The 12,375-nt window shown below is 43.6% G+C and overlaps 1 protein-coding gene across 8 annotated transcripts; it reads left to right on the forward strand.

The window, feature by feature from the left end:
* The first annotated feature begins 774 nt into the window (after positions 1 to 774).
* Positions 775 to 11,384, forward strand: LOC127782209 (pentatricopeptide repeat-containing protein At5g65560-like). 8 transcript variants are annotated; one of them, XR_008019148.1, is made up of 6 exons: positions 775 to 3,246; positions 4,523 to 4,756; positions 5,137 to 5,429; positions 6,086 to 6,282; positions 6,382 to 6,467; positions 10,951 to 11,384. XR_008019148.1 is itself a non-coding variant. In XM_052309296.1 (2 exons), the coding sequence occupies exon 1, from the start codon at positions 992 to 994 to the stop codon at positions 3,197 to 3,199; it is 2,208 nt and encodes a 735-aa protein (XP_052165256.1). In that variant the 5' UTR covers positions 775 to 991; the 3' UTR covers positions 3,200 to 3,246; positions 3,968 to 4,479. The 8 variants fall into 8 exon arrangements, 1 of the variants encoding a protein (XP_052165256.1); XR_008019146.1 differs by having other exon boundaries at positions 777 to 3,246; positions 4,487 to 4,756; positions 10,951 to 11,383; XR_008019151.1 differs by lacking the exon at positions 4,523 to 4,756 and having other exon boundaries at positions 780 to 3,246; positions 6,171 to 6,282; positions 6,385 to 6,467; positions 10,951 to 11,383.
* The last annotated feature ends 991 nt before the right edge of the window (positions 11,385 to 12,375 follow it).

Consider the following 12,375-nt stretch of genomic DNA (forward strand, 5'->3'; position numbering starts at 1 on the left):
TCTTCGACTTCCTCCCATCCACGCCAGAGGCCTTGGGAGCCACCGTCATCGACGCCACCGTCTTTGACCTCCTCCCATCCACGATGGGAGGCCTCGGGAGCCAGCACCGTCGCTCGTCGACCTCCTCCCATCCTCGGCGGGAGGGCACAGGAGCCCGCTGTTGTCATCTTCAACCTCCTCCCATCTGCATTGGGGGGGGGGGGGGGGCTCAGGATCCACTGACCTCCTCCCATTGATAGCAATTTGCCGTTGCACCGGCCATGCGCGCTGCACCATTAGCCTCCCTCGTCGGTGCCCTCCTCGCCGGCAGCCACATTTGAAAACAAGATGAGAGATGGGAAAGAAAGAAGAGGGAGGATGAAGGAAGAAGATGGAACTGACATGTGGGTCCTACGTTTAGGGGTATTTTGGTCAATATGATGACAAAAAAAGTGGCGATGATGGCATAATTTTAATTTTGTGCATATTCGGATGGCACGACTACGAATAGATGAATTACAGTGACATTTAACTAAATCGGTATATTTGCAATGACATAGTTCCAATTGAACCTATTATTAATAACTAGAAAATAATCATCATATGAAACTACTTTCAAATACGGATATAATAATATCACACGTATAGCACTAATCACATATAGTGTTACTTTAATTTATTAGTTACAGATTGTAAAAGTTGATTTTAGGACGGAGATGGAGGGGAGTATATACTGATTTATTTTGATCGCAAATTACGTCTTGCCTTCAGCTATGCCACTGCAGCTTAGCCCACGGTATCGGACGGATCCGGTAAGGTTGCCTTGCCTCTCCTCAGCACCGGCCCATTTGTTGCCATTGACCAGCGTTCACCCGGCCCTGGATCCCCCTCTCCCATCTCCCATCTCACCACCTCGGCCGCCGCCGCCGCCGCCGCCGCCATCGCCGCAGCGACCTGTCACAATCACCACCGCCACCGGCAATGCCCACCGCGTCATAGGTCGAGGCGCGCCATGCCCCCGCCGACCCCGCTGGCCCGCCTCCTCGCGGCCATCTCCGCCGCCGCCTCCTCGCCCGCCGACCTCCGCCGCCTCTCCCACCGCGTCCTGTCCCCCTCCGCGCCTCTTCCCCCTCTCCGCTGCCTCAACACCCTCCTCATGGCCCTCGCACGCCACCGTATGTTCCCGGACATGGAGTCCCTCGCCTCCCGCATGCCCGCCCGCAACCTCCGCACGTACACCACCCTCATCAACGCCTACTGCCTCGCCGGCAACATCCCCGCCGCGAAGCAGCATCTCACCTCCCTCCTCCACGCGGGACTCGCGCCGGACTCGTACGCGTACACCTCTTTCGTCCTTGGATATTGCCGCGCAGGGATGCTGACGCACGCCTGCCGGGTGTTCGTGCTAATGCCGCTCCGGGGATGCCTGCGGACAGCGTTCACGTACACGGCGCTGCTCCATGGGCTGCTTGGCGCAGGGATGGTTCGTGAGGCTATGGCAGTGTTCGTTGGGATGAGGGCGGACAGCTGTGCTCCGGACACCCATGTGTACGCGACGATGGTGCACGGGCTGTGTGAGGCTGGACGAACTGAGGAGGCTGAGGTGCTGCTTGAAGAGGCAATGTCTAACGGATTTGAGCCAAATATTGTTGTCTACAATGCGCTGATTGATGGCTACTGCAATGCTGGAGAAATGGAACATGCACTTAAGGTCTTCGAGGGCATGGATGGCAACCGGTGCTCCCCAAATGTGCGAACATACACCGAGCTGATACATGGGTTGTGCAAATCAGGGAAGGTGGAAAGGGCCATGGTGCTGTTCAGTCGGATGGTTGAGGCAGGTTTGGAGCCCAATGTAGTGACATACACAGCTTTAATTCAGGGGCAGTGCAATGAGGGTCACCTGCAATGTGCTTTTAGGCTTCTTCATTTGATGGAGACTAATGGGCTGGTTCCAAACGACTGGACTTTCTCGGTGTTAATTGATGCTCTCTGCAAGCGTGAGAAGGTTGAGGAGGCCCAGTTGTTTCTTGGGTCTCTTGTCAAGAAGGGAGTTAAGGTGAATGAGGTTGTTTACACTAGCTTGATAGATGGATTGTGCAAGACAGGAAAGATTGATGCTGCTGATGAATTGATGCAGAAAATGATCTCAGAGGGGTTTGTGCCAGATGCCCACTCATACAGTTCACTTATTGATGGATTATGCAGGCAAAAGAAGTTGTCGCAAGCAACATTGATGTTGGAAGATATGATGGAGAAGGGAATACAGGCAAGTCCTGTAACATATACCATTATAATTGATGAATTAGTCAGGGAGGTAGGATCAGAAGGTCCAAAGAAAATATTCGACAAGATGATCGCGACAGGTATCAATCCTGATATTGTAACGTACACAGTATTTGTCCGCTCCTACTGTGAAGAGGGGAGAATGGAAGATGCTGAATCCATGATAGTTCAAATGGTTGATCGTGGTGTTTTCCCTAACCTAGTCACGTATAACACTTTGATTAGAGGGTATGCAAATCTAGGACTAGTCAGTCAAGCATTTTCAACTTTTGAAGTAATGGTTGGTAAGGGGTGGAAACCAAACGAGGACTCCTACACAGTTCTTCTCAGACTTGTGGTAAAGAAAAGTTCCTCTGATAACTCTGTTGATATATGGAAAATAGCAGACATGAAAGATCTCCAGGTACTTTTGGAGGACATCACTGAGCGTCAGTTGCCACTAGCCGTCGATATTTACAGTTGTTTCATTAGATGTTTATGCCGAGTTGACAGATTGGAGGAAGCAAAACATTTTTTTATGGGGATGCAGAATGCTAACTTGACCCCTAGCGAGGATGTATATACTTCGATAATAGACTGCTGTTGCAGATTAAAAATACTAACAGATGCTTTGACATTGCTTGATTCAATGACGAAAAGTGGTTATTTGCCACATTTAGAATCTTATAGAATTATAATTTCTTCTCTTTGTGAGGGAGGAAACTTTCGCACTGCTAAGGAAGTTTTTGGTGATTTGTTACTGAAGGAATCCAATTATGATGAGATTGTATGGAAAATTCTGATTTATGGCCTATTACAGAAGGGCAGTGTTGCTGAGTTCTCAAGTCTGCTCTCCGTCATGAAGGAACATGGTTACCAACCTAGTAACACAATTAATGCCATGATTACAGGTGAAATAACAGTTACAAATGAAGTTCAGGAAATCGCTAGATAAATTTGGAGAAACTAACCAACTGTTGTGTTGATGGTCTACAGCAGAAGGTATGCATCTTGATTTCATTTTCCGTCCAGTTTTATTTTGGTAAATATGTTCAAGTTATACTGCGGTAAAGTACAGTCCATCTGTAACAATATAAAATGTAAGAACTATATCGTTGGTGATCAAATAGTTATTTACTAATTTGAGAGAAAAGTCAACACGACCATTTGCTTTATCTAAACAGGATTTCTCTGTCTCCCCCCCACCCCCCAAAAAAAATAATTATTCTAAGTTAAGTATAGCTTTTTTACATGTATCTATGTTTTGTTGAAAAATAAGAACTCCAATTAATTGGCAAAATTGGTTCTGTAGCATCGAAAGTGTCCACTTTCAGTTTTATAGCACTGAAAAGTTCACGGTTCATTTTAGGGCCTGTTTGGTAGAGCTCCAACTCCTAAATTTAGCTCCAGGAGTTGGGTCTAGAGTGAAGTTGTGGAGCTGTCTAAACCCAGTTCCACCTCTCTAGTTCATTTTGTGAGAGAGCTCTACCTAGCTCCGCTCCCATTTCAGGTGGAGCTGAAACTGTTTGGCTGAGCTCTAGCTCTAAGAGAGGTGGAGCTGGAGCTGTGCCAAACAGGCCCTTAATAGCATCGAAAGTTTACCTCCGTTACTCCCACTCCTTTAGAACTGCTGCCACTTATTCCTCTTGCCCTTATGTTTTCTTCCTCCTCCACACACCCTCTTCCTACCGTTCCTTTTGCACAAGAAATCACCATGGTACAGTGGCAGGCGGGCTGGAGGGTGACATGGTGAACGATCTCGGCAGCAACTGTGGTGGCAGCTGGCGTGCTCGATTGTGACTGGGGAGTGAACTCGAGGGCAGCTGCAAGAACAATCTGGAGGGCAGCAGCAGTGGTGTTTGATCTCTGGGAGAGAGGGATGGAGCCGTGGAGGCAAGATGGCCTGTAGCTCGAGCACAGAGCTTCTGTTGGCTTGAGCGTGGTTGAGCTGCCAAGATGTTGGCCTTCCTCGAGCACTAAGCACCTAGTGTGGAGGAAAAACGCGGCGCTTCCGACCATGGCCGATTCGAGTGCTCTAGTGAGAAAAAAAATCGAATTTTTTAATTTTGAGGGGCAATGTTCATGAGGGTGAGAGGATGCCAATTGTTAAAACAATTTTGTATTGGTTGAGGCCTTGAGGGGAGATCGAGTAATCAGCGTTGGACCAGGATGTCCATATCCTTCTGTTCTTTTCTCCCCATCAAAAATGAAACTCAGATTGTTCCGCTTGTTGTGTGGGCAGGTGTGCAACTCAACATTGTTGCCTTTCTGTGCACAGTGAAGCAACAGATCCTCATGGACTACTTCCATTTGTGGCATCAGCATCGGGCTCAGTCGAGCCAGGCGCAGTACCGTCATTCGAGCTTGAGAACACGTGGACATGCGGGTGGTCAAGCTCATGGGCATGCTGACGGCCATCAAGCTCGAGCCTCGAGGACGGTGTCCGGCTAGCATTCGAGCTTGAGAAAGGAGAGGGGGCTGGAGGAGGAAGAAGAAGGAAAAGGCACGGCTGGTATTTCACATGTTGTTTTTCGAAAGATAAAATGAATACCGAAGAAAATTGAACAGAACTTTGTACGGAATGCTGAATATGAGAGCAGGTTAACTTTCGATGCTATTAAGTGAAACGCGAACTTTCGGTGCTATAAAACTAAAAACTGGAACTTTTGATGCTGCAGAACCAATTTTTCCTTAATTAATACTCGTATCTGATTAGTACTAGGCTTAATAGTCATTTGTAATTATATCTTTATTTTTTATATTTCTACCTAATTAGCATCCAGTCATTGTAGTTCATTCTACACCCAGGAAAGGGCAAAATTTGACATTCTTATTCCTACTGGCGTTCAGTATGAAATGGCAACTAACTATAACTGGCACTTGCTCTTGCAGTTGGTTATGTGTCAATCCACTGAAGCAAGCGGGCTATTTGAGAAGATAGGGTAGCTATACTTTCAGTGGCTCCAGAAACTGCTAGACTTGGATATGTGAAATTAACATCCATTACGAATGATCTGATCCCGGAGCTAGCATTCTAGTTAAATTGCTGTGACTGGCCAAATAACGATCGGTACATACTCAATTCTATTGAGAACTCAACTTCATCAAAATTTGGTGGAAGAGCTAGAGCAATTTTCAGTCAGTTTGCACACGCCAAGGTAGCTGTGATCACAGGGACTAAGAAGGTATCTTTGAAATTATCATACATTCTATGTTATGTTTTATTCCCAAATTGTTGATTGCTCATGTTACATTTGTGATGCACGTTTTGTCCGATTATCTTATTCTTATCACCCATTTCTTCTTGATTAAGATTAGTCACACTTAATTTAATTAAGTAGGCTGATATTGTCATGTGGGGCCAGCACTATATCTGTTGGCACCACAGCCAGTTCAACCATGGTGCAGCTGCAGAAACAGGGGTGCACTCAGCCCCCTTGGTATCCTTATCAGATTAGAATCTATCTGTTAAAGAGTTTCTTGGTTACATTTACCTTTGTTGAGATATTAGTTAGGATATATTAGAACACACATAGAGTTATTTTAGGAGATGTTAGCTATATATGTTAGGGCCTCTCCTATATAAAGGACTTGGCACATATACCTGGACTTAATCAGATAGAAAACAGAAAACCCAAATACCTCTCGTTCTCCTTGGCGCATCACGGCGCCATGGCGATAGGACTCTTTCTCTTGACCTCCCACATCCCACGACAACTTCCTCCTCCCCTCTAATCCCCAAACACATGAGCCGCTGACTGATATGACATTGTGTATCACCTGTGTACTAAATTGTTTATCTTTCTCCTTTTTCTTTTCCTCCATTATCTTTATTTTTCAGGATCAATTTCCAGGTCAAAAGAGATATCCGTATACATTATATATCCAGAAGTTGAAGTGTAATTGCTTGTGAAAATGGTTCGCAGGAGACTGGAACATGATGAAATTACTAGATTCTACTTTTGTTATGGTGAAGAACATATACATAGAATGATGGCTGAGTATGTTCTGAGAAGGTCACTCCAAAAATAACTGGATGTAAGTTCCATTTGCTGATTTTGTCTTAAGTAGATCACCTCTTCTTTTTTTTTATTATTTATTTCAGTTTAATTGATTTTACTTTTTTTTTTCATTCAGCAGATAGATGAGGTGATCGACTCCTTAAAAATGCTATAGATGTTTTTCATGGTCCATGCACTGACTAAGCTTCGTTTATTTTCAAGGTAGGCTGGGCAGTACCTTAAATATTAGAATGGTGATTATTCTATCCATACTTTAATTTTAGGCTTTAGGGTGCAATACCATGATCAAAATTTACAATTATCATAATTCATCTCTGCGTTATTATGGTTGCTCATTATGTTTTCTATTAATACTCTCCTAGTTTTGGAACCTCTGATAAAAATCAAAACTACTTCAAAGATGAAAATACTACTATGAAGGTTGACTTTCTGTGAGAACTACCGTTCATAGTGATTGTGCATTTATCCAGTCCAGATGGAGTGATTGGTGCTGTTTAAAATGTTGGTCAAAACAATCCAATGTACATACAAAATGGTCAGATTTCTATGAAAATATAGTTGTCATAGGCGTTGGGCAGAGAGGCCGAGGCCCACGAGGCCAAGTCCTAGCGGATAAACAGTACCACGAGTACTGTAGCAGTTGGTTAGGAGATAGGATAGGATTAGATAGAGTTAGTTTGAGTTAGTTTCTTAAAGGTCAAGTCATATCATCTCTATATAAGGGATGGATTGTATTCATCTCTAGTTAAGCAATGAATATCAATTAGTCTAATCTCTCCCTCCCAATAATATTCTTCTCCCTAGCCTAAATCTACATCCCTTCTCCAGGAGCCGACGCCGCCCGGCTATCTTCCCGGCGGTGTTTATCCCGTCATGACCTCGGGTCATGACAACTTGGTATCAGAGCCACTCACCATGGCTTCCGATGCTGATCGAGTTCTCCGTGTCACAGTGAGCCAACTAGTATATCCGGTGGATGAGTATCTACTTCACCAGTTGTTTGATGGCTACGGAGCGGAAAGGAAGATTGAAGTGCGCCAGATGGGAACATATGTGGAGGCCTCCGTTCCGTTTCAAACTCGAGCAGCCACTGAGCATGCTTGAAACCTCAACGGTCGTGCCATCTATGACGGCTGTTGTTGGCTGGACATACAGTGGGAGCAGCAGTCCAAAAACTCCATGACACCGGTGACATCTCTCTCCACGATCATAACGGAGTGGAAGGAAGACATCAAGGAGTTGAGGGCTATCATGCAGGACTTGGCGGCCTTGCTGCAGGAGCTGGAAAAGGAGAAGGAAGAAGAGGCGGCAACGGGACTAGCCGTGATGCCGACGGTTGATATGCCATCAGTTCAGTCGATCCGGCTGGTAGCCTGCATGGTGGAGCACGAAGTGGCGGTGCAGCAAACAACAGAGAAGAGTATGACTAATGCACTGCCGGCTGCGGCACCTTCACCTCGGCTCTCTCTGCGGGATGTTGACTGCTGGAAGGAGCAGCAGGCATCACCGCTGGTGGCGGCAGTTGGTGGAGATGCGACGGCAGTTGGTGGGGTGGAGGGGCGGCGCATCTTGCACAGCAGCGTTTGTGGCTTGGGCGAGAAAGAAACGCAACGGCGTCGTTCTTTTCGCGCTGCAGGTTTGCATCCTCGTCTTTTGGCGGCGCTACGGAAGGGAGAAGCCAAGGATAGGGTTTTCCCTCTGCTTCGAATGGGTCGACACAACTTTTCATTTGGGCCAATCCAGTGGAGCGGGCTTCAAGTGCCGCAGCCCATGGCTTGGCTGTTGGGTTGGCCCGGTCGACCTTTGCTGCACACTAACGGACACGTCTACTTGTGGACTTGGATTGATTGGAAAGATCTTCAACTACAGGCCTCTATGCATTGGTTGACGTTAGAATTTCTACTTAGTTGCATTGGGTCCAGGCTTGTAGCACGGCATGGCCTCGTCCTTTCTTTACGAGACATAGGATGGGGTCCACCTCCTGCTAGTAGAACATATTTCTTCGTATTGGCTTTATCTTCTATTCCAATTAATCTAATAAGTCGAGATGTAAAAGGCTTATGTTATTTTAGATTGGAGTCATTTGAGTTTAGAAGTCCATGTTGCAGCTCGAGGACGAGCTGCTCAAAAAGAGGGGTGTAGTGTCATAGGCGTTGGGCAGAGAGGCCGAGGCCCACGAGGCCAAGTCCTAGCGGATAAACAGTACCACGAGTACTGTAGCAGTTGGTTAGGAGATAGGATAGGATTAGATAGAGTTAGTTTGAGTTAGTTTCTTAAGGGTCAAGTCATATCATCTCTATATAAGGGATGGATTGTATTCATCTCAAGTTAAGCAATGAATATCAATTAGTCTAATCTCTCCCTCCCAATAATGTTCTTCTCCCTTGCCTAAATCTACATCCCTTCTCCAGGAGCCGACGCCGCCCGGCTATCTTCCTGGCCTTGGGTCATGACAATAATTTGGTGTCTTTTTTAAGAAAGATACAATATTGCCCTTAATGAACTTTCAGTGAGCAGCTCCAGGAGTCCGAATCAAAGGCCTTGTTGATCCCCAGCGCCCCATACAAAGAGGACTTTCCTAACAGTTGTATATAAGATCAGTCCAAATAATAACACTGAACAACTTAGTAATAAAAAACTTCCCTAGGGAATTATTGATGCTGTCATGCTGCAGAACCATGTTGTACACTACTCTGAGCATAGGTTTCCCTTGATATACAAACCAAGTCATTCCCTGGTCTTTTAATCTCTCAAAATTCTTTTTTGCGCAATAGTGCATCACTGTGTCATACATTTTTCTGATAGTACCTACTCCCTCCATCCCAAAAAGCATTAACCTAGGAGGGGATGTGACCCCTCCTAGGTTGATTCTTTTTGGGACAGAGGGAGTAGATAGGAAAATAGGTGCAGATCCTTCATAAAAAGGTGAAATCTACAGGAGAGCAATTGATTGCATCATAATTGACCAATCCAGTGGTTGATTGAGATACTTTCATTAACTTAGCTAATTATTTTTTATTTTGTTTGATGCCTGTTTTGGTTTATTTTAGCTTGTTCATCAAATTGACCAATGCTTGCTCTCATCCATTATGCCACTTGTATGACAGACATGTTGGTGAGTTGTCTTGTCAGTGAAACAAGAGATTTGCAAATATGCAGTGGCAACATAAGGCATTTATCCGATGGGGTTGAGATCGACCCTATCAGGATTTGTCAACAGAAATTTCTTCCTAGTTCACCTAGCAAAGGTTAACAGGGTTACTAATCCCAGGAGTTATGGCATTTTGTGTTCTTTTGGATCCTCATTGCATTTGTATGTAGGTTGAAAATTTTATAATTTTTTTTTCTAAGAAGAGAGGTAAAATTCAACGTAATGCAAAAGGAGTAATGTCTCTTGGTCTGGGTCTGAGAATTATGTCTAAATCTGGGGTTGAAATGTGGCTTGGGCACTGACACACTGAAATGCAAAAGGAGATGAGAACTGAGAAGTTCTCCCATTCAAGCTGCTGGTTCAGCTGACTCCGGCACATGCCATGGTCATGGAGCCCAATCATATCAGAAACACTGAGTCTTAATAGGTGTTCAGAACAAATGTCCGTGTGTCATGATGCTGTCACAATTAGGTCACTGTCATTGTGACAATGGTAGAAGTAAATTTAGTGAAGGTGCAAGTGAGACGATTGTGACTAATATTGTGATGAAAACATGTTCTATCTATGTTACTATGTGAGTGGTGGTTTACATCTGTATCTTCATGGGCAATACCACGTTGGATTTTGTACCTTGGATGGTACATTTAACAATTTTAGGGGTATTAACTTTGCATTTTCCAAGTTAATGGACCTAGATTACACCCATGCACAAGGACCGCTAGTGTATTTTTACTCTAGTTATGATTGAGCCTGTAAAGAATTCAATTTCAGTACATTTTGGTGCTCAAAAGATATTATTATATTAAATACATTATGAATTCCTGATACTGTATAATGGATAAATAGACGGTATGATTTTAAGTCACCCCATGCCCCACTGAAAGATAGCTAGAGCCGAAGGTGGCAGAACTTCATTTGCATGAACTGCTCTGTTGTATCAGTGGCTTAGTGCTGATCCTACTTTGCTGAGTTCGGTAGGACTTGTTGGGAACAAATCTCCTCCGCACAGAAAACGGAGCAGTCCATTAGCGCGTGATTAATTAAGTATTAACTTTTTTTTCAAAAATAGATCAATATGATTATTTTAAGCAACTTTTGTATAGAAATATTTTGCAAAAAACACGCCATTTAACAGTTTGAAAAAACGTGCGTGCGGAACATGAGGAGGGGAGTTGGAAAAACATACTGCCGAACACAGCCAGTATATGGCAGTCCTAGGAGCAACTGTTTGTTTGGTATATGCTAAATCATAGAGTTGTATTAATTGATTACTAGGAGAAGAGGATCCAAAATAGGCAAAGTACTGTCAGACATTTTCACTTGTCTTTCACAACTACCTTGTCCAGGGAATTATGTGTTTCACTTTTAATAAATATAATTTTCCAAAATGACATCAGAATTTAGTACCACCAATACCATCTTTTCGTTCATTGGAAAGCCTCATACTAGTACTTGTTAGTCTGTATTTATTCTTTTTTGTTTATGACCACTGTAGGGGTTATATGAGCATGTTTTATCTTTCGCTTGTGCAGAGTTTCAAGATATGTCATGAAAGGCAGCATGATGGAATATTGGCCCCCGTTTTGCAGAACTTGGGCGAGGTTCTTGGAAAGTTCTGAACCTTTGCCTATATGAACTCTGGGGAAGTAGTATTAAGCTCTATATAGTAAATGATATTCACAGCATTCAACTTGTGTTAATAGTTTGCAGGCGTGGAATATTCTTTTTGACCGGAACATGGACTAATTATTTGACAATTGTATATAGAGATTCAATCAATACATTCTTGACAGAAATAAATGCAGATAGTGGATCATACCAGTTTGAATAACCTAGTCGATTTGAAAATGCATGATACAATAATATTTTGCATGTCATACCGTCTGGAATGCTATGAGAAATCCACTTCCTGCAAAATTCTTATGAAATTGGGAGAATAGCCATTATGATCCCTGAAGTTTTGCTCCGAGAACATTTTAGTCCCCGACCTTTCAAATTGTCCAAGCAAGCCCTTAAACTTTATCATGTGGACATATACAGTCCTTGGCTCATCAAAAATTGCCACGTGGGCATGCCATGTCATCTTTCGATGCAAATATATGATGAAATGCCCAATTTTCCCTTAAACATATCATATGGAAAAACAGAGAGAAAAAAAAAGGAGAAAATACAACAAAAAAAAAGGTGATCTTGCATATTAAATATCCGTTAGAGTTTTAACATTGTAATGCAACTACGTACATGGAATTTAGTTGGCATGGTAATTATATATTTAGTGGTTGTAGCTAACTTAACTTTGTATTAGTATAATCCAGTGAAAAAAGTTAGCCATATATCCATAGTCACATTGAACAAAGTTTTTAAATTCTTTTCATTATTTTTGTATGGTATATGGAAGGGTAAATTGGACATTTCACCATATATTTTGCATGAGAGGATATTCACGTGGCAATTTAAGTGGGCCCAAGGACTATATTAGCCCACATGACAAATTATAAGGCTCGTTTGGACAATATAAAAGATTAGGGACCAAATTGATCTCGGAGCAAAACTTCAAGGAGTATATGCACGACCCTAAACTCCATATATCAGTATACGTCGCCACCTGTAGGGTTTGGGTTTTGCTTAGATTAATATGTCAAGAATAGTTTCGCCGATCCTTCGGTTTGTAAGACCCCAACTTGTGAGCTTAATCATTCATCTACAACTTTGGTTGCATTCTTTATCGCTCTTGTTTGTGTTCTTCGATTTGCAAGCAGGGATTAATCTTTTCGGCGAGGTCAGCCGGGTTTTGACACAGTTGATAACCAGAGGAGACGTGGTGTTGCGATTGCGGGGCTCAAGAGCGTGTTTGTTCAAAAGCCAGATCGACTTGTGTTGCGACTCCACCAAATCGACTGTTTATCAGAACCTTTCAGAAGATCAGAAACCCTTGTCCACATCATCCACATCCTCGA

Source organism: Oryza glaberrima, chromosome 8 (genome assembly GCF_000147395.1).
Source record: "Oryza glaberrima chromosome 8, OglaRS2, whole genome shotgun sequence".
In the NCBI taxonomy this organism is placed as follows: Eukaryota; Viridiplantae; Streptophyta; class Magnoliopsida; order Poales; family Poaceae; genus Oryza; species Oryza glaberrima.

Excerpts from the sequence above, each read along its gene's own strand:
- LOC127782209 (XM_052309296.1), top strand. The coding sequence starts at position 992 with ATGCCCCCGCCGACCCCGCTGGCCCGCCTCCTCGCGGCCATCTCCGCC.